The sequence below is a fragment of the Camellia sinensis genome, chromosome 1, assembly GCF_055761805.1.
Source record: "Camellia sinensis isolate YWXY chromosome 1, ASM5576180v1, whole genome shotgun sequence".
Lineage (NCBI taxonomy): Eukaryota > Viridiplantae > Streptophyta > Magnoliopsida > Ericales > Theaceae > Camellia > Camellia sinensis.
The window spans coordinates 61610390-61635748 of record NC_138961.1 but is presented as its reverse complement, the minus strand read 5'-3'; the positions used below and the strand labels follow the sequence as shown (position 1 = coordinate 61635748).

Sequence of the window (25359 nt, the reverse complement as noted above, 5' to 3'; positions counted from 1 at the left end):
GTAGATCAGTTCCTCCGATTACTCCGACTTATCCTCATCCTGGATGGCCGGATATGCCAACTGAGTTGATGGCGTGGCAGTATAGGGCTATCTCTCCGACTCCGATCCCGCTAGAGCCTCCGATGCCCAGTGATCGATACGCCATTGATCCTGACTCACCGCTAGTATGCTCCACTGTTTTTCATTCATCATTCAGACGTTTAGACATTCTTTTATTCACTGATGATTATGAGCTCATATTTGCAGCCAGCGCGAGGGTACATGGAGGAGGTGGTTGGACTGGTGGCCACACTCGAGGGCATGGTCCTGCGGAGGGAGGCACAGTTGTCTATCGCGGGCATTCAGGTACCCTTCAGTTTTCTGGCATTTATCATACTTCTGATGACATGCTGATTTCTACTGCATCAATAGACTACTTGTGTAGAGCACATCTGACACACACCCCACTTGTACACTGTATTTACATGCACCCACTTCACGTAGCCTTTGCTTGTATCTGCATCTGATGTATATATTTGGACTGATGTATTTGAATTGAACTCTTTGTTTTCAGATGCCTTCATGGTCCGGTCAGCCGCAGGCCAGGCCACCTGGGCCTCCTTGGGGAGCTGGGCCATCTGGGCCTTTTCAGGGAGTTGGGTCATCCGGGCCTTTTCAGGGGGCTGGGCCATCCCGGCCTTTCCGAGGAGCCGGGCCATCTAGGCCTTTTCGAGGAGCTCGAGGAGGGCCTGTCCGCAGACGCAGGGCTCACGTTGTAGAGGCGGAGCCTGATGAGGAGGAGGAGGAGGAGGAGGATGAGGAGGAGGAGGAGGCTACCGACCGTCAGTCAGAGACATCTGCTAAGGAGGGGGGCTCCGGTCTTGGTTCGGGGAACAGAGGCGAGGCTGAGGGGGATCCTGAGGATGACAGCTCCGACCCGGATGATGATGATGGTGCAGAGGTTGTCCCGCAGAAGAGGATGAGGAGTGCTTCTCATTCCCGCTCCCGAGGGCATTGATGCTGTTGTTTCCTGCTTTATTCTTCTTTTTGCTAGTAGTTTGTAGCACTTTGCACATTGTTAGGCATTTTTATTTTTTGTAAAACATGTACCTTTGTTCATTGTAAAACATGATGGAATGAAACAGCTTTTGAAAAGGTGTTTATATTTTAGACTTTTAGCATCGTATCGCAACATTGCACAAAAATGAAATTGAATGGGAATGTGCATTGTGTAATCACCGAGTCAGGTAGTGAACCGACGCAACAAACCAATCAACATCAACTTACTAAGGTATAACAGAACCTCAGCAAGTTTACAACTCGATAAACAAAATACAATAATGTTGACAACACAAATAAACTAAACTTAAATAAAGATTGCTTAAACAGGGAGCAATGACTCAAAAACGGGAGACACGACAGCTCGACAAACAACTCGATAAGCAAAACAACAACTCGATAAACAAAATTCAACAACAACAAAGTGTACTTCGGACGATCTGGGCACCGGAACGCGTCCGAAATAGAGGGAAATTAAGGCCTTTGGCTCTCCCGCTGCATGGAAATGCTCGAAACTTCCCCTTGAAGGATAAAACAGGGCCAAGGAGATACACTGGAGCATTGCCGGCCACCTTTGGGAGCTGGCCGGCCAATTTTATGGAGAAAGGGGAGCCGGCCGGCCAGTTTTGAAAAAGAGAATAGCCGGCCAGCCAGAAAAGGTGGCCGGCCGGCCACTTACCCCTGCAGCCACCCAACTTTTGACACGTGTCCCCGTGAATAGTGTTTCTCCCCCTATAAAAGCCTCAACTTTGGGAACATTCATTTCATCTTAGTTTTACACAAAGATGGAGGCGTTTCTCGCAGAAAATCTCACATCTTGGATCTCTTCTCTAGATGGCTCAGAAAAGCTGAACTTCCGGGGTTTTGGTCTGAATGCACTATTCACGCTGAGCCGTACTCCGCTACATCTCCCTTTTCTCCATGCCGCGGCAAGGTTTTGGAACCCAGTGACGCACGTTTTTAGCTTCGGCAGCCAAGAGGTATGTCCCACTTTCGAAGATTTTCAGGTTTTAATGGAGTCTGAATGCTCTGAAGTGATCTTGCCCCAGCTCCGTTTTGGTCATGCCCAGCCTTTAGGGCGGATGTGTGGGCTCACGGCGCATGATGCTCGATCTCTGATCTGCAGTGGGGAACTGGACATCCTTGGCTTGATCCATCGTTTTTCCGACGCCGGTGACCGCAGCAACCATTATTGGCAGGGTTTTCGGCAACACGCCCTCTGCTTGTGTTTGTTGTCTCACTTTCTGCTTTCCTCGGGCTTCGGCGGAGCTAGTATTCGCCTGATTGAAGTTGCCCAAGGCTTGAGAGAGGGAAAGAGCTGCATCGCCATGACCTTGGCCGAGACGCTAATGGGTTTAGATTCTGTCTATCGCCGGGAGGCGACTAGGTTTGCTGGGAGTCCACTGCTGCTGCAGGTAATGTTTCCCACCCAATCTTACATATATATTTGCTCACATCACTCAACCCTCAGGCTCAGTTTTTCTCACAAAACCCTTGTCTTACTTTTCTCTCATCGTACATCTCTCCGTTCTTTATTCTCTCATTTTCCATCCCTCCCCCAGGTATGGTTAATAGACAAGTTACAGGTTGTGGACTCTTGCCCGGCCTATTCGGCTCGAGGCTACTTCTTTCCGCAGCGCCTAGTCAACGCTCTTGACGAAAGGTGGTGGTTTGATTGGATGTGTAATTTGTCCGCAGACCGCATTGCTTGGCTTTGTCCTTGGCTCAACCTCCCGGCAATGAGCTATAGTATGTCCCGGCTGATTGGGATCCAATTGATTGGTCTAACCCACTGCATATTCTATTTTCCGTTCCGGTTCCTGCGTCAGTTCGGTCATGATCAGACCTGCCCACCGGAGGGGATTGAGTATCCAGCCGCTTTCCCGGTCCGGGGTGCACAGCTTGTCCGATATGCCACAGCATGGAGGACTAGAGAGCTCCTGGCCCCTGCTTCCACTTTCAGTTGCACTTTGTCCGATGAGTGCTTGGATTGGCTCAATGAGGAGGCACAGGTTGGGCCTAGCTTGGCATCAGATGCTTCGTCCAGCTCTGGGAGGGGACGTAGAGGTACTTGACTCAACTATGCCCCAAATTTATTGCTTATTTAGCATTTTCAAGTTTTCTTTGAATGTAATAAAAAAGCAACCTCGATTGTATGTAAGAGCAGGAGAACTCTGTTTTGAAATCAATGAAATTGAAGGTTGTGGTACTGAAAATTTTTCGCTTTTGGTCCAAAAATGGTCTTAGTCGTAAAAAGATTAATTTGAACAAAGTCGACTTTTATTAAAACTTTTCAAAACTATTTTCGATGTGGATCAGAACTGGACATGCCGAAGATCTGTCACTGAGACGCACAACCCCAGATCCCCGCAACTGGAAAGTTTCCCGAAGAACAATGCGGCACTGCATGGCAACGAAAAGTTGCCCCTAGTCTGAGTAGCACTGTACCGAAGATCGCGATAAATGCTGATGAGTAAAGATGACTGAGACGATCAAAATGGACAAAGTTGATCGGGGAAAAGTTTATGACTGAACTTCAAGGTGAAGTTGCCTACGTATCCCAAAGATGGGAATCAAGCCTTACGTAGTTCAGGCCGAGGTTCACTCGAGTATTTTCACTCTCCTTTTGCGCTCTAACTTTTGCCAAGGCCGCCCTTTGCGGGTTTTCAACCTTGCGAGCTCAGTTTTTATATTTTCTAATTTTTTGTGCTCTGACTTTTGCCTAGGTCACCCTTTCGGGTTTTCGGCCTAGCGAGCCTCTCAAGGGTAATATTTCTTCAACTTGTCCATATTGGTCGGTTGTGAGAACTCCAAGCCATCTAGATCCATCAGAACCACAGCTCCACCTGACCAGATAGCTTTGATGATGTAAGGACCAATCCAATTGGGTTTGAACTTGCCCCTTGGGTCATGGATGGGAGCTCGGTTGTCTTTGAGTACCAAATCTCCTTCTTTCAAATTCCTGGACTTAACCTTCTTGTTGAAAGCCCGGGCAATTCTGCGTTGGTAACCTTGGATGTGGTACAGTGCTTTCAGTCTTCTTTCATCAAAGAGCATGAGTTCTTCAAATCTGCTTTGCTGCCAATCTGCTTCGGCTATTTGGCATTCAGCCAATACTCGTAACGATGGAACCTCAATCTCGATGGGTAGAACAGCCTCCATTCCATAGACCAATGAATACGGAGTCGCTCCAGTAGAGGTTCTGATTGAAGTTCTGTAGCCCCACAGAGCAAATGGCAGCTTGTCTGGCCAATCCCGGTAGGTTCCCACCATCTTCTGCAGTATATGCTTGATATTCTTGTTGGCGGCCTCAACCGCTCCGTTGGTTTGCGGCCGATATGTAGATGACTTATGAAAAGCCACATTATATTTTTTCAACAAGTCTATCACTTCCTTCTTGAAGTGGGAACCATTATCTGAAATTATCTCGCTTGGCACCCCGTAGCGACAGATGATGTTGTTTCTGATGAACTTTGCGACATGTGACGCCTCCAACACCGCGTATGATTGGGCTTCGACCCACTTTGTGAAATAATCTATCGCTACCAGGATAAACTCATGCCCGTTTGACCCCTTCGGGGTAACAGCTCCGATCACATCAATTCCCCAGACTGAAAAAGGCCATGGCGAAGTCATGTTGTACAGCTTTGACGGCGGGATGTTCATGCGGTTTGCATGAATTTGACACTTGTGGCAGCGCCGAACAAAACTAATACAATCCTCCTCCATGGTTGACCAGTAGTAGCCCTGTCTGAGGATCTTTCTGGCCAGCATTACTCCATTCATATGTGCACCGCACTCCCCCCCATGGATGGCCTCCATCAGGCGCTTTGACTCTTCAGCTTCTACACAGAGCTTATGCATTCCCAGATGACCCCTTTTGTACAGCTTACCCCCGCAGATGATGAACTGAGCAGCCATTCTTCTGATGGCCCTCTTATCCTTGCATTTGCCCCTAGTGGATACGTCTCCCTTTCCAAGAAGTTCCAGATGTCGTAATACCAGGGGTTGTCGTCTTGAGCCTCATCTATGGCGGAAATCGACTCGTATGCTGGCACAAACTTCTGATCAATAATGACTGGACGCATCCGGACTCCGGACGGGATGTCTATCATGGAAGATAGAGTTGCTAGTGAATCTGCGAACCTGTTGTTCTCTCTTACGAGGTGGGTGAAATTTAGCTTCTCAAACCGAGGAATTAACAAATCCAAGGTTTGGTGGTAAATTATCATCCTTTCCTCCTTGACTTTCCAATCTCCTTTTGCTTGAGACACAACGAGGTTTGAGTCCCCAATGACGTCCAACCGTCTTGCCCCTAGTTCTAGGGCTGCTTCCAAGCCAGCAATACATGCCTCATACTCTGCTTCATTGCTGGAAACCTTGAACCAGAGCTTGAATGCTAAAGGGATACGGGAATCGTCAGGTGCTATCAGCAACACCCCTATCCCATACCCATACTGGTTTGACGCTCCGTCAAAGTACATCGTCCAAGTTTCATCTTCGATGTGCAGAATGGCCTTATCTGGGAATAGATACTCAACCGCTTCATCCCCCTCAACCGGGTGGTCGGCAAGGAACTCTGCTACCGCTCTTCCTTTTACTGACTTGCGCGTTACATACTTCAAATCAAATTCGAAGAGCAACAGCAGCCAACGAGCTAGCCTACCCGTAAGTGCTGGTTTCTCGAAAAGATATTTGATGGGATCCAAACGTGAAACCAACATTACAGAGTGAGCTAACAGGTAGTGCCGCAGCTTCCTGGTAGCCCATACCAAGGCCAAACAAGCCTTTTCCAGCGGTGTATAGCGGGTCTCGTAATCCAGCATCTTTTTGCTCAGATAGTAGATGGCCCTTTCCACTTTGTCTTCTGACTCCTGCGCGAGCATGCAGCCCATGGTAGTCTCAGTTACCGAAAGGTACAATATCAACGGTCTCCCCGGCTCTGGTGGTGACAACACGGGCGGGTTCTGTAGATATTCTTTGATCTGTTCAAAAGCTGCTTGACATCGGCCGTCCCATTGGAATTTCTTTCCTTTCTTCAGGAGACCAAAAAGTGGTTCACAAGTCAAGGTTAATTTAGAAATAAACCGTCTTATGAATTGCACTTTACCCAGAAAGCCTCGCACCTCCTTTTCAGTCCTTGGTGGTGGCATTTCTAAGATGGCCTTGATTTTGGAAGGGTCGACCTCGATGCCCCTTTGTGTAATCAGAAACCCTAGCATCTTCCCTGCTGTAACACCAAACATGCACTTCTGGGGATTCAATCGCAGCCGAAACTCTCTGATCCTTTGAAAGAATTTTTGTAAGGCGGTGTAGTGGCCTTCTCTTTCTTTGGACTTGACAATCATGTCGTCCACATACACCTCGACCTCTTTATGGATCATATCATGCAATATTGTAGTTGCTGCCCGTTGATAAGTAGCTCCAGCATTCTTCAACCCGAATGGCATCACTCTATAACAATATGTACCCCACGGGGTAGTGAATGCAGTCTTCTCCCGGTCTTCGGGTGCCATTACTATCTGATTATAGCCTGAGAAACCATCCATAAATGAAAGCAAGGCGTGTCCTGCCGTGAAATCCACCAATTCATCAATGTGTGGCAAGGGAAAGTCGTCCTTCGGACTAGCCCTGTTCAAATCTCTGAAGTCTACACAGACCCGAATTCTGCCATCCTTCTTTGGCACCAGAACAATGTTGGCCAACCAAGTTGGGTATTCGGATACCAGCAGGAACCCTGCATCAATTTGCTTGGTGACCTCTTCCTTAATTTTGAGAGCCCAGTCCGGGCGGATCCTTCTGAGTTTTTGTTTGACAGGGCGGGCCTCGGGAACAAGAGGGATCCGGTGCTGTACAATCTCAGGATCGATTCCAGGCATGTCTTCGTAGGACCACGCGAAAACATCTTTGAAATCTTTTAATAAAGCGACTAAGCGCTCGCGTTCCTCCGAAGACAACGTGGACCCGATCCGGACCAGCCGCGGGTCCTTCTCAGTACCAACATTCACAGTAGTGATTTCATCCATTAAAGGTTTAACAAATCTTTCCTGCTCTTGATCAATTAACCATTGCAAAACCGGAGGAATTTCTTCCTCGTTGTTTTCATCAAAATTTTGAAAATCCTGATTTAAGCAATAAATCAAAGGCACAGAAAAATACTTAGAAACCACATCCACATCATTCTCATTAAATATTTCCAAGCCGTCAGATTCCTCTGTTACAACAGACTCAAAAGAAAATGAAAAAGACGACCTAGACAGGATTGTGGCATCCGGGTTATCACCCCCAGGAATACCGGACTCAAACTCAGTCGAGCTGGAATCTGATTCCGACGCACAAGATTCGGTGGAATCAGATTTCGGCTCACTACCTGACCCGGAGCTGCTAGATAAAAAGCCTTTTTCATATTGCCAGATGAGAGAAGGTGCGATAGATGCATCCACGATCGGGGCTGGAAAGCCCGCAGCTATTTCATCTCCAATCATAGAAACCGAAGAGTTATCCCCCAAGCACTCTTGGCCGATCGGAGGATCTGATAGTAGACATGCCAGTGCTACCCCCATTTCAAGCTCGGTGCTCTCAAAATCCACTGCTTTACACTGCTCAACCTCAGTTGGTGGGTCTGTCTGCGCTTCGGCAACGTCATCCCCAGGTAATTGTAAGTCGAAGAAGATTTCGAAACCAGGCACGCGCTTCTTCTCTGCGTTCAGCCATGGCTCTGGGAATCCACAGAATGGAAAGTCTTCCCCCTCCCGGACGAAACGTCCGTTTAGGGTACCCCAGATGGGCCTATGCATTAACTCAAATGGCTTCCCAGCCTTCTTTGCTCTGGCCCTTCCGGCCATTTCTTTCCCTTTCCTCACCCAGTCCTCTTTGGTGGGCAGATAACCCAATCCAAAGGTGTGAGGGTTGTGTGGCACTTCGGCCGATACCGCGACGCCTTTCCGGCCGCTTCTTCCTAATCCCATTCCGGGGATATGTTGTAGCTTGTTCATGAGGTAGACAGATTGAGCACTGACGTACATACCCTCATTCACAGCCATGACATTCTGCACCACTTAAGCCTCGGCCAAAGTGAACCCCGATAAAAACACATCCTCTGTGGCGTGCTCGATCTCCAAGACAGGTGTGGACACTTCCGGCGGCGGATGGATTGATGAATTCCCAAAAACGATCGCTACCCCTTTCCTGTGAGGGTACTTTAGCATCTGATGTAGAGTGGAAGAGACTGCTTTGACTTGGTGCAACCACGGTCGCCCCAAAAGTAGGTTAAAGGTTGCGGGAACGTCCAAGATATGAAATTCAATGCTGTGTTGTCCTGGACCAACCTTGGTTTGAATTTTAACAGTCCCCATCACTTCTCTGCTAGTATTGTCGTATGCTCTGATCACTTGAGTAGTTGGGACGAAGTCCACGGGCTTCAACCTGATTGCATATGCCGTTCTGGTCGGGCAGACATTAATCGCAGACCCGGTATCAACAAGTACCACCGGTATCCACTTATCTCTACATTCCACAGAAATATAGAGAGGTCTGTTATGATTTGTGACCTCAGGCGGTAGTTCCTTGTCCGAAAAGGTTAAAGCCGGGGAACCTCCTCCCGGAAAAACCAGCCCAACCAGCTGTTCAGGCGTGGTGTCTATGGAGAGTTTGGACTTGTCCATAGCAGACAGGACAGCTTCCCTATGTACTCGTGATGCCATTAGTAGTCCCCAGATGGAGATGTCTGCTTGTATCTTTTTTAACTGTTTCAGGACAGCTTCCTCTTCAATCTGCTTCTCCTTCTGTTTCTCCGCTTCTCTATCCTTCCCGGATGCCTCGGGTTGGTCCAAGTGTGGGGGTTTGAAGTACCGCCCACTTCTTGTCATATGGTCAACCTCATCGAGGTACCAAGTGTCATCCGGTTGATTATTTCCCCAGTCTTCATCCGTGTGGGCAAGACATAAGTCATCGTCTTCCCACCACATTCCGTTGGCAGCCAACAGACACCTGTCTGGCTCTGGTTTAGTTGCACTCGCAGTACTCCCTGTCCACATGCTCGCAGCATTCTCTATCTTCGTGCACACAGCACTTTCAGTCCCCTCAGGGCCCTTAGCTTTCCTAATTCTCTCAGCCTCCTCAAACTTTTCTTGTTCCAGCTGCGTTAGTACAGCTGGTTGTTCAACAATTCCCGTATCCATAATGCCCAAGTTTCGAACGAAATTCTTAGCACCGGCGCTCTCCGGCGATACAACTTGACTTCCGGCCATTCCGGCCACAGCTGATACTCCTGCCCCTGCCGGGCTCTGTTCTGGTTGGGCTTCCCCCACTTCATTTGGTTGATCCTCGAGCCATCCAGTGGCCTCTGCCGATTCCTCATAGTCAAACCAGTTGATTGACGCATCCCCCGGTTCCTGGTCATCGAAAAATTGCAGGTTGGCAAAGTCCTCCTCTACGGCTGTCAGATCATCTGCCCCTAGCCCAGATCCATCCCTCCGGATCATGCACAGCTCTCCTGTCTCTGGCAATTCTACACCTAGCCCAATTCGGCTCGTTGATAGGATGTACTTGCCTGGATCATAGGCTCCCCCAGCAAAACTCTGTTCTGCCCCAGATTCAACAATCTCATTCTCTCCTGAAATCTGCCCTGCCCCATCTTCGACGGTCACCGCCGTCGGCTCTGGTTGGGTTGTGGAGATGTCCACCATGCACAAGAAGTCAGTGCAGTCGGGGAGGAACACCTCCGGCTTGGGTAGGTGGGTGGGGGTAATATAGATGCTAGGATCGTAAGATGCGACCCCAGTTTGAATAAAATTGATTCTGTTGGGAGGAGGAGCTTGGTTATGTGGTGGGAGAGGGTTGGTTGTGACATTGGGTTTATCGGGAGGTGCGATCACCTGTTTGTCGATAAGATCTTGGATCTCATGACGCAATCTGAAACAACGGTCAGTGTCGTGACCGTGTTGTTGGTGATACGCGTAGTACTTTGCTGGGTCATGAGAGGGAGGGAGTGGATTCGGTAGTGGCTTCGGCTCCAGGGGTTTCAAATGCTTTTTTCTAATCAATACCCCTAGAGCTTTGGACAGGGGTATATGTAATGGGGTGAAGGTTCTTTGGCCCCGAGGTTGGAATCTGTTGGTTTGTGTGTTGCTTCCGGACGCACCGGAGAAGGGTGTGGCAGCTATGGGCCTTGGAGGGGGAGGGGGAGTGGTGGTGACCATACTGACTTCCGAGGCTCTTGTATTTGCAGCGCCACTCGGGCCCGCATTGTTGTTACGGTTGAAAGTCCTCCTCGGTTGTTCCCTGTCGTGGTCAAACAGACCTTGTTTCATTGCATCTTCGATTTGCACCCCCATCTCGTGTAAATCTGAGAAAGTAGGAAAGGGGATTACAATCATTCTCTGCATCAACTTTGGGTGGAGATTGCGCACAATCATCCGGATTTGATCCTTATCCGTGGGCCTTAGAGTCATCATTGATGCCTTTGCCCTCCATCGGATTACAAAGTCCGAGAAAGTTTCCTTGGGCTCTTGCCTTGTTGTTTCGAGATTACGAGTTGTAATCTCGATCTGAGTGTTGTACGAATATTGCGCAACAAAGGCCTCAGCCATTTCATCCCAATTCTTCTTCACTTCATCCTCTAACTTTGCGTACCAGTGGGCGGCCACACCCGACAGGGTTCGGACGAAGAGTGAAAGCTTCTGTGGTCGTGTTAGGCCCATTGGCCGCAAGATGTCTGCGAACAGTCGGAGATGGACCATGGGGTCGCCGGACCCGTCAAAGCGGTCGATTTGTGGCATTTTGAACCTATCGGGGAGTGTCACGGCCTCCTCGGTATATCCGTCTTCGATATCTGGCATAGCCTTGACCCCTTGGGATTTCTTGAAGAGCTTCTCAAGTTTGCTCAATTTCAGAGCTGTATGATCAACCTCGAACTCGAAGGGAGAGTCCGGGTGATTGGGTGTATGGACCTTGGACAGTTGTGGCGGAAGCGGGGGTGGAGCTGGCCCCGTTGGGAGGTTCGTGTCCTCTTGCAGGTTCTGGATAGTTGGCACAGTATTCCGGGTGTTTGGAGGAGCGTTCTGAACAGCAGGTGTCTGCTCAGGTAATGGAGCCCCTGCCGGAGGAGGAATTTGTTGTGAAGCAGACGCTGTATTCTGTTGTTGCAGTCTGGTAATCAGCTCAGCCTGCTGGGTCATAATCTCGGCTTGTTGCTTAGCGAGTTCGTCTCGGCGAACGGCATCCTACTGCATGGCCCGCATGGTTTCTTGCATTTGGCGCATCATCTCCTCAACTCCTGTTGGTGCCGCCATACTGTTTTGATCTGTCTGAACTACTGGCAGATTTAGCTCTGTAGCAACGATGGGGATCTCAATCCAACTGTCCACTAATGGGGGAAACCACTGTTCTGGTGATCTCTGTTCAGATACACTACAATTTCTCTGCCTTCTTTTGACAACGGGGGGTAGAGAATGGAACACTGGCTGTCCGTCAATTAGATCCTCAGATCGATTGAGTCGGCGACCTCGTGTCCAAAGTGCTTGGGGAATGCCTGCTGGGTTGGAAGCAATTGTGCTAGAACTGACCTAGCAAAAGATAAATAAAGCGAAAAGGAAATAAATAAACAGATAAACGGACAGCACAACAGCTTAAAATAAAATGCATGACATACAGCCGGGCATAACAACACACAGTTGATAAGCTGAATACACACTGTCCTCAAACACTGATTATTATCCCTGTATCACTGTCCCCCTAAAACAGAATCTGATACCCGCAGATAACCAATTCTCAAATACTGGCTGATGCCCGCAGGCCTGATACCCATAATACTGAACTGATGCCCGCAGGCCTGATGCCCAAACTCACATACTGAACTGATGCCCGCAGGCCTGATACTGACAATACTGAACTGATGCCCTCAGGCCTGATGCCCAAACTCATACACTGATACATGCATTCCTATAGAGACGCACTCTAAAGCACATAACAGATAAGTGAGAGCCAAAACACCCTTATGTTGGGGTAGGGTTTCCCTGTCCTATTTTGTCAGGAGCTAGGGTTTCACTACGCACAGAGTGGTTTCAAACAGCCTATAAACGGGTAAGCAACCTGTCCTAGTTTGGAATGGTCACTATGGATCCGAATATGCACTAGGTCGAATGGTCAAAGAGGGTGCCCCGGTAAAACCGGGGTTTGTGTTCCCATACTGGCAGAGCCCACAACCGGTCAGCCTTATGGTCATGCCTTGACAAGACAAGCCTCCGGCAAACCGTTCAGGAATAGCAGATGGCAAACACGGTGTCCTAGGCGCACCAATGCAAATGCAATGCAAAGAATCACACAAGTGTAGTCAAAAACAGATATCACGAGTTCGAGTCAAGTTCTCTAAATCCCCAACAGAGTCGCCAGAAACTGTAACCAGCCCGCGAGGGACCTCGTGCTACAGCTCGGACTCGATTTTGTAGTCACGGTTCTAAGTCTGAACCAAAGAGTCCAAATCCGGCAAATCGTTTTGAGAAAACAGATTTTTGAAAGAAGTGCCAAACATGGACTGCTTTTCCAGATACAGAGTCGCCACCTAAATATTTTATTTTGGGAAATTTAAGAAACCCTGACTCGGTGCCAAAAGGCCACGTGTCCGTCATCACCAAAGTTGCCTCGGCTCGGGAACTTGGGTACGATTGGGGAAGGTCACTTCGTGAGCACCCCCGCTCGCCCGATCAAAGGTCGGCCTCTACTAACCATGATATCTATTTTTGAAAACATTGTATGTTCTTATTCCGGTTATTAGCCTAGGTTACTATGTGATGCGCGCAGCATACAAGTATAGACTGAGTCGCCTGAATTGGAACAAAACATTTCATGTTCGCTTTTTTGAAAGATGGTTTGCTACCCGCAGGTAGGCTTAAAATGCAGATTTTGCCACCCGCAGGTGGGCTTAGAAAAGATGGTTTTGCCACTATCTAGTGGGCTCAAAACTCACACTCAATGATTTATTCCAATCCAAGTAACCCAACCTTCACCCACAGGCATTCAGGCAGTTATATCATATAAGCAATTAGCCTCATGGTAAGCATGCTATTCATGGCAGTCACTCACACGCATGCAAGGATGCTAAAGCATAAAACTCACCGAGTACTCCAAGCCAAAAAATAGAGACTACATTAGAAATCATGTATAATCCTAAGTATACAGAAATGCCTAATGCAACACATGCAAAAATGCAAACTATAGTAGGCTCGGCTATTCTAAACATGGCATATGGGATGCTACAGCTAACATGTATTCAATTTGGAATTGAAAGTACGATGCAGTTAGTATGATGCGCCGAGCCCGATGTATGCAAAACAGATGAATGAATGCAAACATGTTGTCATACTGTATGCTAATTAAAATATGCCCTAATCTAACCATCATAAGCAGGTAAATAAAAGGGAAGAAAGACGTGGGGTTGGAAGACATACATCACACTCACGCACACTTATTACAGTTTTACCCTCGCTCGGAAGGTCCGAATAAATATACAGTCCCGAATAAAAGAATAGTACAGTCCAAATAATACAGTCCAAATAATGTACAAATTCCTAATTAATTAATGAATTAACTAAGAAAGCAAATAAAACTGGCGTGCAAGCCCGGGATTGCCTTGCTTCTGATGGATGATGTACATTTGGGCTGCCTTGCGCGGGAATCCACTGGGATGCCCCAATTAGCCTCTGTTTAGCAGTTATCCTTGGAAAATGCGCCAAGTCCCGAAAAATTGCTGATTCTTCATCTTGCTGCAACAGAGAGCAGGAAAGGGGCATAGCAATGTATTTTCACAAATATATGCATGCCTCGATCCTCGTGCCACCAATCACGCATACCGAGGCATGATGGCCGAGGAGTCGAAATGCACAATTCAATATAGGATGAATGCACATAAAAACACAGCAAAAACCTAACTCCATCATGGATAATCCGGAGTGTCGGTGACTGGGGAATTGAGATACATTCCGTCACTCGGAGTACGAAGTGCACCTCGTTTCCCGTGCCCGGGCTAACTCCTATTCCGAACACGATGCAATATGCATGACATGCATGAAATGCAACTAAGATACAATCCTAACATACACAATGCTATGGAATGACATGCCTCGAAATACGTGCACACGGGCACGCGAATCGAGAAAAGGACAGAATGCGATCTAAGATACAACCTAGTATGCACTATGCTGTAAAAATGAGATGCCTCGAAATGAATGCACACGGGCACGTAAACCGAGGCAATGGCATATGCAATGTAAATGACATGAAAATGTGATATAGGCTTACACTAATATGAGAGAGCCTCAGCCACACTCACATAAGAGGCCGGTGGATGAAAATGAAGTGCCTCGAAGTGCGTGCACACGGGCACGCAAACCGAGGCCATGGCATACGCAATGCAAATGACATAAAAATATGATATGGGCTTAGACCAACATGAGGGAGCCTCAGCCACACTCACATAGGATGCCGATGGATGAAAATGAAGTGCCTCGAAATGCGTGCACACGGGCACGCAAACCGAGGCAATGGCATACACGATGCAATATGGCAGAAATGGCATATAGAATGCAACATGGACTTACACTAACATGAGAGAGCCTCAGCCACACTCACATAAGAGGCCGATGGATGAAAATGAAGTGCCTCGAAATGCGTGCACACGGGCACGCAAACCGAGGCAATGGCATACACGATGCAATATGGCAGAAATGGCATATAGAATGCAACATGGACTTACACTAACATGAGAGAGCCTCAGCCACACTCACATAAGAGGCCGATGGATGAAAATGAATTGCCTCGAAATGCGTGCACACGGGCACGCAAACCGAGGCAATGGCATACGCGATGCAATATGGCATGGAAATGACATGCAAACATGCTAATGGAATTTAAGCACTGAAATGTGGGGGAAAACAGCCCCGAAACAAGGCGAAAGTACACCCGATGCGCGGAATAGTCCCGAAACACGAATTTTGGCACCCGAAATGGCCTATAGCTATACCAAACATGCACAATATGGACATGTGATGAATAGACAGTAGTAAGGCAGCCCCAAGATAAGCATTTTTCCAGTTCAAAACATGGCCAAACAGCAAGCAAAGATAGGGCAACAATGGCATGCAAAAATGGCCCTAAACACGAGATTATGAAGCAACTCATAGCTGCTAACTCCAAATAGGTTAGGGCCCTTCAACAAAGTTGAAGAGGGGACCAAAATATGATGTTTTCCAGAACTGTAAAAACCCCAAAAACAAACACAGGTATGGCTGCACTCCCATGCAAGAAAAAGGGCCAAAAGGTGGCCAAAGAGGCAAGTGGTATATGCAAAGCCCAAACTGAAAAATTCCCTTCTACAACATTGAAGAGGGACCAAAAATATGACTATTTGCAGAACTGTAAAAACTCCAAAACAGTATACAAACATGCTAGAAATGCAATGCAAAATGAGGCTCAAAAGTGGCTATAACACAAAGTATGCAAAATATTCATCAAACAGCCAAAGACCCTTGATTAAACATGAAGAATAGGCCAAAATAAGACTATTTTTAGTACTGTAAAAAGGCCAAAAACCGAAGCAAGATAGGTTAACAAATCGTGCAAAAATGGGGATTAAAAGAGAGATATAACATGAAGTGCAAAAAATATGCCTCAAACCATGAGAGGCCCTTAATGAACCATGAAGAATGGGCCAAAATAAGAACTTTTCTAGCTCTGTAAAATGACCAAAAATGGAACCAAGATAGGCTGCCAAGTCATACAAGAATAGGGGACCAAAGATGGATATAAAGACAAGTACAACATGGAAGTCCCAAAAAGTGTTGAGCCCTTCTTCAATGTTGAAGAGGGTCTCAAAATAAGCCTATTATCAGTTTACAACATGCTCCAAAACAAATCACACACAAGCTAAAAATATCATGCAAGAAAATGACATTTTAGAGGGATAATGAAGCAAGTGCAAGATGGAGGGCTCAAACAGGGTTGAGCCCTTAATGAGACATGAAAATGAGCTCAAAAGAAGGCCACTTTCAGTTATGGCCGGAGCTCAAAACAATAAGCATGTAGGGATTACAAAAGATACAAGAAATGGGCCCAAAAGGGTGAAATGCAACTCACCCTTGAAGACCAAAGCTTTTGTTGCTTCTTGGACCAAATTTGTTGCCTCTTAGCTGCTGGAATTCCTCCCCTTGCTGCTGGATTGGAGTGGTGGTGGTAGAGCTTGGTGGTGATGAAGAAAACAAGGTGTAGGACTTGGAGTTTTCAAGGAAAATGAGAGAGATGGAGGGAGAATTATGTATCTATGCTTGAAGACCAAATTTTCCAACCCCTAAATGTGATATTGCCTGCTGGTTATAAGGACCAAAAAGCGAGAGCAAAGGGAGGCAAAAGGTGAGGGAAATGTAGGCAAGCTTTCCCCCACAAAATATCCCCCGGATTGGGATATTTTCTGGGGGAAACAGCTATACAGCTGTAAAGTGTTATTTGAGAGGATCATGGCCGGCCCCTTTTTGGAGCTCCAGGTGGCCGGCCGGCCACCTCCCCTAGCCGGCCAGCTAGGGGTCAAAAGGGTCAAGTTGAAATAGTGGCCGGCCACCACTTTTTAGGGTCCTCCCATGTGTGTACAACACAACCCTATGGTTCAAAATTCAAGAAAAAGGGCCCAGGTTGTTCAACATTAGCCTAGAAGGAGGGGTTCAAAAGGGTCAGGTGGAATTACTGGCCGGCCACCAACTTTTAGGATCCTCCCAAGTGTGTACATCACAAGTATGTGGTTCAAAGTTCAAGAAAGTGGCCCCAAGGTGTTCAACATTAGCCCGGAAGTGTGAAGAACGGGCATCGGAGGGCGTCGGAGGATATATAACTGGTTGCTGCAAAAATTACTGGCCTTCCACCCTTCTACGGCCTTCCCAGTGATAAAACAGAGGTACCTGCCAAAAATGAACGAAAACCGTTGCAAAACGAATGTTCGGGGGCCAAAACGCGCAGTTCGGGGTCCTGAAAATGGGCTGTTAAGCACCGAAAGTGGCATTCGGCCACGAAGTGGGTTTCTCAGACCCCAGTGTCCCTCAAAAGGGAGAAAATAAGATGTATGCCAAAAATCAGAGCAAATGGAGATGGTTAAGCGGTCCCGAACCGGGGCACACGGCCAACGGTCCCGAAAAATCGGAAACCGGACTCCGAAATGGGCAAAATGGCCTACGGCCACCAAATGTAGCCCACGGCCACTGAGAGATGGTCTACGAGACCTCTCCCTCCCCTCAGGAAAAGAAACAAAGAAAACCGAGCCTGGTTCACAAACCGAGGCAAAGCACAAAAGAGGGTTCGGAAGTCCGGAGGCAGGGCTCACGGCCGCAACTCTGAAACTTCTGAACGAGCACATTATGCAACATCACCAAGCACTCAATCAGTGACGTCTGAGTCTTAAGGTCGGTCAAAAATGGGGTGTCTACACCGAGGCTATTGCCTTGGAGTTGGACCTAGTGGAAGAGCGTCGAGAGAAGGCCCTCATCCATGTGGCCGCCTACCAACAAGAGCTCTCCAAGAAATACAACAAGACGATGCACCCCAGACCATTCAAGGTTGGTGATTGGGTTTTGAGGAAGGTTATGGGCAACACCCTGGTGCCAGGAGAAGGCAAACTAGGGGCAAATTGGGAAGGACCCTACAAGATCACCGGTCTGGCGGGCAAGGGGGCTTACCACTTGGAGGATTTAGAGGGAAGAGCAATACCCCGGCCATGGAATGCGGCCAACTTGAAACTGTATTATTTTTAAGCTTTTGCTTTCTTTTCTTGTGCAAAGAAATTTTTTGGCTTGCACTGCAGCATGTAATTCTTTTTGTCAATTTATAGAAGTAATTTTCCTTTAGCACTTGGACTGTTGTTTTAATGTTAAGGACCGAGATGATTTACTCCGGTTGGAAGAGTTGGTGTTTTGTCCAACTTCGGATTCCTAACCGAGATGATTTACTCCGGTTGGAAGAGTTGGTGTTTTGTCCAACTTCGGATTCCTAACCGAGATGATTTACTCCGGTTGGGAGAGTTGGTGTTTTGTCCAACTTCGGATTCCTAACCGAGATGATTTACTCCGGTTGGAAGAGTTGGTGTTTTGTCCAACTTCGGATTCCTAACCGAGATGATTTACTCCGGTTGGACGAGTTGGTGTTTTGTCCAACTTTGGATTCCTAACCGAGATGATTTACTCCGATTGGACGAGTTGGTGTTTTGTCCAACTTCGGATTCCTAACTGAGATGATTTACTCCGGTTGGATGAGTGGGTGTTTTGTCCAACTTCGGATTCCCAACCAAGATGATCTAATCCGGTTGGAAGTGTTGATGATTTGTTCAACTTTGTTATTACCAACCGAGATGGTTATTTCGGTTTATGAATTTGTTGTTTTGTTCTGCTTAAGTACTTCAACCGAGTTATGAATTCCGGTTGACGAGGTGTTTTGTTTAAACAATGATTTATACCGAGATGTTTTGCTGAAGATGGAATTGATGACAACCGTGCAAACGCTTGGCAAAATTTGAATTTTTCATTGGCAAGAAAATCAATACAAAAGGTGGGGACAGAGCCCGGTTACATCAGAAGCGTTGAAAGCAAAAATACAACAAAGAAAAGAAAACTAAACTAAGGGGGAGAGATTGGTAAACTCGTCCTCGCCGGCAACAAGGTTGATGGTTGGACTTATGTCTTGGGCACCGGGATCGTCATTGCCGGGCTGCTCTTGCACCTCGGCCTCTTCTGCCTCAGAGTCTGTCTCACCGTCTCCCTCTTCAAGCCCTTCCTCGGCCTCAGCTTACAAAGCGCTGAAGACGTTGTTTGCATAAGGCACGAGGTAGACCGGTAGCGAAGCTGGAGGAGGGTTGGCAAATACGTCGGTGTCAGAGCCCTGGCCGAGGTGTTCGCAGGCGGACTTCCAGCCAGCCTTGAAGTAGATGTCTTGTGTTGCAAAGACTTGCTTCTTGTTGCTCTGCTCGGCTTCGTTGAAGCTGGCGTTGTTAGCAGCCCGACAAGCTTTCTTCTTCGACTTTTTGAGCGAGTCTACCTCGGTCTGGAGCTCATCCCGTTTTTTCTCGTCGCATCCAGCTGACCGAGCAGTCTGTTGTTATCGGCGTTTGCAATCTCAAGCGAAGACTTTGCCTGGCCGAGCTCGGCTTGGAGGCTTTCCACTTGGTTGGCTGTGTCATTGGCTTTTTGCCGAAGCCTATGGATGCGCTCCAATACGAGATGTTGTTTATGAATGGCCTGCAAGAAGCAAAGTTGATTAGAAGACGAACCGGGCAAACACTTGTGAAATTTTCAGAAGAACATTGACTTACCCTAGCCAAAGACTTCACTGATGATTTGACCAACCGAGTGTCAGGGACGTGGTCGCTGCCGACCACGTCGCTCGGTAGTAGAAGAGCTTTGGAAAGATCGAAGGCAAGCAGATGCTCTTTGTCGCCCTTGATCGAAACCGTTGCCGGGATGTCTTAACCACGGTGCTTCAACTGTGGATGCCAGGCTGGCACTGGGACGGGGGCGTCAGATGGATGCTCGGTAGTCAGCTCGGCGACTAGCTTGGCGGATGGGTCTGCCCGAGCTCTTTTACCGGAACGTCGTGCAGCGAGATCTCGGCTGGATTGCCCGGTCGCTTGGGAGGCAAGGGCAACCACAGCGCCACTGGATTGACCAGCGACTGGCGAGCAAGTTACAACACTCGGCATCTCGGCGGATGTGGCGGTAAGCAGGTTCTTGATTCTGCTGCGCTTGGCCATTTCTTGTTCCTCTGTCAGGCGAATGAGGGGAACGTCTGGCAGAGTTGGATCTGGTGGAGGTGTTGGAGCTCGGAGGAAGTCAGTAACTTTACTCCAGCGGGGAGCGAAGTATCTGTATGTAGGACTGTAGCCGAGCAATTGGTTGCAATCTCGGTCGCGGTAGCGAAGCGCGGTCCTGATTGCCTCTACGTTGGGGAAATGATAGTTGGCTTGCAAGGCTTGGATGGCTGCAAAAGAAACAAGGAAGAGAATGATTAAGGTACAGAAACATCAAGAAAGTGTATTAACCGAGGCAATTTGCGCGGCTTACATGTGCTGCCAAAGTTTTTGCTAATCATCCAGCCCGGTACCTCAGCTGTCTCGTAATTGCCAGACACCCAGAAGAAATCATCGTCGTGTAGATCCTTGTCTGGTGTGCCGGTCACGATTTTCTCTCTGCCCGATCTAATCTTGAGATAATAGGCGAGACCGTCGCCGGTGTGGCCTAGGGTGTATTGGCGCAGGATCTCGGCTAAACCTAGGCTAATGCCTAACCGGTTGTTTAGCTCGTGCACGCCGTTTATTATCCGGTAAGTGTTGGTAGACACTTGGGTGGGTGCTAGCCCGGTTCGGCGTAGGAACTCGGTGATGAGTGGGTTCAGAGGGAAGTGGAGTCCTCCTTCGACGATCGACAGCACGGTGAAGGGGCATTGTTCTGTTCTATCCCAAGGCGTGGTCTCTTCTTCTGCGAGCTCCAGGTGGACATCAACCGGGACGCCGTACTCCTCCCTGAACGCAGCCAGCGCGGCCGGAGTATCCACTAGGAAGCGGAATTTCCCCATCTGTGGCCGGCTTAGTATATCCCGGCTGAGGGGTTTGGCACTGTGGTAATTGGTTGCTGCTCGGTCCTGAGAGCCTCAGGAATGACAGTGGTCCCCTTGGACTCTGCAGGAAAAGGATGGCAAGTGTAAGTGTGAGCGCGGTCACACAAAAGGAGCTGGACTTTAGCTCGGTCAGTAAGAGTGCCAAACCACCTCGGTTGTCTATTCTAACTGAGGAGCCCGGTCGCCCAAGCAGACCAGATGTTAGCCCGGTTGAGCGACCAAGTCCTTTTGTTATCTCAGTTTTTGCTGGGGTTGAGACAAACATGATATTTGCTCGGTTAGATTGGTTTTTTGGATCAAAAGAAGACCAGGAGCCCGGTTCGCCCCAGTTCTTCAGTGTTCTTCAGGAAGATGAAGAACATCAAGAACAATGGGAGGTTTGGGACGGTTTCTATGGCCTATGCCCTAAGAGCTACGTTTTTGTGCCCTAATGTGTGTAATATTAAAGAAAATAGCAACAAAATAGAGGTAGAAGGACTCACCAGTGAAGGGCAGGATCTATTCCCTCGAACACGAAGAATGGCAGACGAGGCTGGGAGAGAGGTGCTTGAGCTCTGAAGCTTGGGGTTGAAGAGAAGCAGTAGGAGCGAGTTGAGTAAGAAGAGGTCTTGCATGTATAGACAAGAGAGAGACCGCCCAAATTCAAAATTCTGGCAAAAACGGCGGGTTGGCTGCTCGATGACCAATGGCAGCCCGCCACGTGTCCCCATTTATGGCGACGTCAGGACTGAAGAGACGGGTTGAAGAGTCGAAGAGCCAACCAGGCTACTTTCGAAGAAAAGGACATCAGCCGAGGAGTACAACCGGGCAAGTTTGTAGACAGTTATGTTAACTAGCCCGGTCGCACTTTGGCATCTTGAAGACCGAAGAAATGTTACCTCGGTCGAAGTGAGTAATCCCAGTCACGCTTGCGCGGACGGAATTAAGGGGCAATTGAGAGGGTGATTTATGATCTGGAATTGGGCCGAGGAACGGTCGAGCAGGTTGAGAGCCCAACGGTGCATGGGGCCGAGATGATCGACTATCCGCCAGGAGATGGGCTGTCAGAACTTGGGCCGGGCAGAAATTGGGCCGAGTGTGTGCCGCCCCAGACCGTAGAGAAGCTGCTCGGCAAGGCAGTGCTCGGTTGGACCGAGCTGCTTGAAGAGGGTATGGCCGAAACTAGACAAGCTGAGTGACCGGCGCCCGGAAAGGCGTGGTCAGCCGAGGTAACCGTTTGATCGGCAGGAAGGCCGACCACAGGAGGTGCCCTGGGCTCGGCTTTGCCAAGATGCCGCCTAGCCCGGTCCTCCCTGGGCCTAGCCAGTGAAGTGCTTGGGTATGAAGCACAGCACGGCCGCGGATAGAGAAGCTCGGCTGCCGAGCTCCAACTGAGAAGGCAGGCAGTTGGGATTAGGTGACGTTCAGCAAGGTTTATGCTGACAGATGGGATAGCAGAGCCACGTGTCGGGAGATGACTGGAAGTGGATATGAGGCGCAGAGGGTATATAAGCATGTCTGTGCCCCCCATACGCACAGGAACATTTTGTAAGGAAATTCTTACACTCAAATACTCCTCTCTCTCTATCCTAAGGTGTGCACTAATTTGATCGTCGGAGGGTTTTTCCGGCCACACACCGCCAGGTAGCTCACCCTTGTTGGCTCGCAGGTGATCGGACAGAGACGGAGCTCGGAAGAAAGGAGTACAGGCTTGCCGGAATATTTGCTCCCCGTACAATTAGCTTAATTAGCTTAGCATAACTTGGTTAGCTAGATTATTCATTCAGATTCTCCTTCGTGAGAGCGTAATGTAATAATGTGTATGTCTTCCAACCCCACATCTTTCTCCCTTTTATTTATCCACTTTTGATGGTTGGATTAGGGACATGTTTCGATTAGCATACCTTATGCTTGCATTCATTCATCTGGTATTACATACACTGAGACTCGGCACATCATTCAAACCGCATTGTTGTTTCAATACTTCGATGAATATATTTTTAGTAGTCGAGCCTATTAATTGCATTATTGCATGTGTTGCTTTAGTCATCTTGTATAGTTAGGAAAATGCATTTTTCTAACTCATATCTTCTTAGCTTGGTATACTAGGTGAGTTTTTAACACTTTAGCGTACTTGCATAAATGTGAGTGATTACCATGACTAGCATGCTTGCCATGAGGCTAAATGCTTAATTAATAAATTGTATGAATGGCTGAGGATGAAGGCTTGTTGTTTGAATTAGAACGATTCAACGAATGTATGCTTAAGCCCACTATGTCTAGTGGCAAATTTGCAAACTTTAAGCCCACTTGAGGTGGCAAAATCAAAACCTTTTCGCAAAACAAACTTGAAATCTAGTTGTTCCAATTTGAGCAAACTAGACTATACTTGATTGTTCTCATCACGTAGTAATGCTAGCCTAATAAACCGGAACAAGAGCACATAATGTACATAAAAATCATATCGTGATTAGTAGAGGCTGATTTTTTATCAGGCGACCGGGGGTGCTCAATTCATGACCTTCCCTTCTTGTACCTAAGTTCTCGAGCCGAGGTAACTTTGGTGATGACGGACATGTGGCATTTGGCACGAGTCATGGGTTTCCTAGATTTCCCAATAATATTTAGGTGGCGACTCTGTATTTGGCAAAGCAGTCCAATTTTGGCAATTGAATTCAAAATCTATTTTTCAAAATGATTTGTCTGATTTGGACTCTTTGGTGTTTATCAATTTCATATTGCACTTGTGAGATTAGATTTAGAACTGCAGTAGTCCGAACTGTAGGGCCTTCTTTCAAACTTTCGAAAGGGGATGCTAAAAAAGTTGAGCTACACCCACTGTGAGTAATATCTCTATAAAGATATATTCAAATGTATTTTGAAATTGTTCAAATAGTGATGTTTGTGAAATCTTATTTTGTATCTATGAATGAATGCCCAATTTGAAAATGTATTTATGGCATTCTTTAGTGAGGCCCTTTCCTGGGGAACATAATACCATGGCCCATGGATTAATTGAAATACAAAGATCTCTGATGTTAGACCCTAACGGTCCACATTGTATTACCCATTGTGGTTTTTTTGACTAACGCATTGTGGTCCCATCGAATTGACCTTTATGGTCCCATTCGGTTCGGCATATTGTTTTATTATTACTCTATGGACCCTAGTTACTCTATTGCTTTATTATTTCTCTATTGAATGCCCAATTTGAAAATGTTTTATTATTATTGCTATGGATATTGTTGAATTGATGATTGATATGAATTTGATATATGATTGTTATACGAATTGTTTTGGATAATGAAAAGATATGCTTTATGAAATGTTGGACTTCATTTATGAAATCCTTTATATTTATGTCACTCATTGGGCTCTAGCTTACCTGTCGTAACATGGCCAGGGGGTACTCGTGCACGTTAAATAGTTTGGACTCTCGGTCTCTTTGATTTAGTCTCACAAGTGCAATATGAAACATAAACGAGAGTCCACATTTGGCAAATTTTAGAAAATTCATTTTATGGTAAAAACACATTTTGCTAGAAATGGACTGCGTCATCAGATCTCAGAGTCGCCACCTAATATTTTGGGAAATTAGGAAACCCATGACTCGTGCCAAGGCCACTGTTTGTCATAATCAAAATTGTCTCGATTCAGAACCTTAGGTATGATATGGACGGTGCAAAATTGTTATGAGAAAGGTCGAGGATATGTAGTGATGTAAAGTTAATAGTAGTTGAAGGAGAAGAATATCTGAGATCACAAACAAGTAACTGCAATTCTACCAAAGAAGGAAGTGTGCTTATCACCTCTACCCAATCCACTACTTCGCTAAGGTTTACCCCTGACCTATCAAGGTGTTGTAATGAAAGAAGACCTGAAACCCAGTGCAAATTATCACCACGTAACTGTAGTTCAGTTTCAATAAAAGTACCTTGAAGATAAAGATAACGTATCATGGTGAGATTTCCTAGTTGATGAGGAATGGCTCCGCTGAAATTGGCATAAGACAGGTCAAGATACCTCAAACTTCCAATAGAGCCAATGAAGCTAGGAATGCGAATCCCTCCAAAATCATTCCCGCTCAAGTCCAGATAACGCATCATGGTGAGATTTCCTAGTCGATGAGGAATGGCTCCGCTGAATCCGGCATTAGAGTGTCGAGATACCTCATACTTTCACTAGGAATCCCTCTCAAGTCCAGATAACGTATCATGGTGAGATTTCCAAGTTGATGAGGAATGGCTCTGCTGAATCCGGCATTAGATAGGTTGAGGTACCTCAAACTTCCAATAGAGCCAATGAAACTAGGAATGCAAATCCCTCCAAAATAATTCTGGCTTAAGTCCAGATAACGGAGGTGCTTCAAATCGAGCAAAGAAGGATTTATTTTACCTCCTAACTGGTGATAACGCCAGCAAGCTTCATATTCAGAATAATTTCCGTTATAATGACAATTAGCATCAGCATCACTATAATTATAAGGAAAGTGGATCACATGGACATGGCCAGTGAAGTTGTCGCAGACAACTCTGGACCATTGACAACAGTTGTCACTAGCCCAAGAGGACAACCGGTTCGAACGATCTTTAAGATCCTGCTTCAATTTTAGAAAGGCTTGCTTTTCAGTTTTGGAGCAAACAATGTTGGAGTTTCCATTGCAAAAGCAATTATGAAATGCTGCAAAGGTGAGAAAGCAGAGGT

The 25359-nt window shown here is 47.2% G+C and overlaps 1 protein-coding gene across 1 annotated transcript; it reads left to right on the top strand.

Moving 5' to 3' along the window:
• The first annotated feature begins 239 nt into the window (after positions 1 to 239).
• LOC145798660 (uncharacterized) lies at positions 240 to 997 on the top strand. The gene is made up of 2 exons (XM_082887128.1): positions 240 to 345; positions 554 to 997. Exons 1-2 carry the CDS (start codon positions 262 to 264, stop codon positions 995 to 997), a joined length of 528 nt encoding a protein of 175 aa, XP_082743254.1. The 5' UTR covers positions 240 to 261.
• The last annotated feature ends 24362 nt before the right edge of the window (positions 998 to 25359 follow it).

Coding starts and splice junctions, on each gene's coding strand:
- LOC145798660 (XM_082887128.1), top strand. CDS start 262: ATGGAGGAGGTGGTTGGACTGGTGGCCACACTCGAGGGCATGGTCCTG. Junction 346..553: donor TGTCTATCGCGGGCATTCAG/GTACCCTTCAGT, acceptor CTTTGTTTTCAG/ATGCCTTCATGGTCCGGTCA.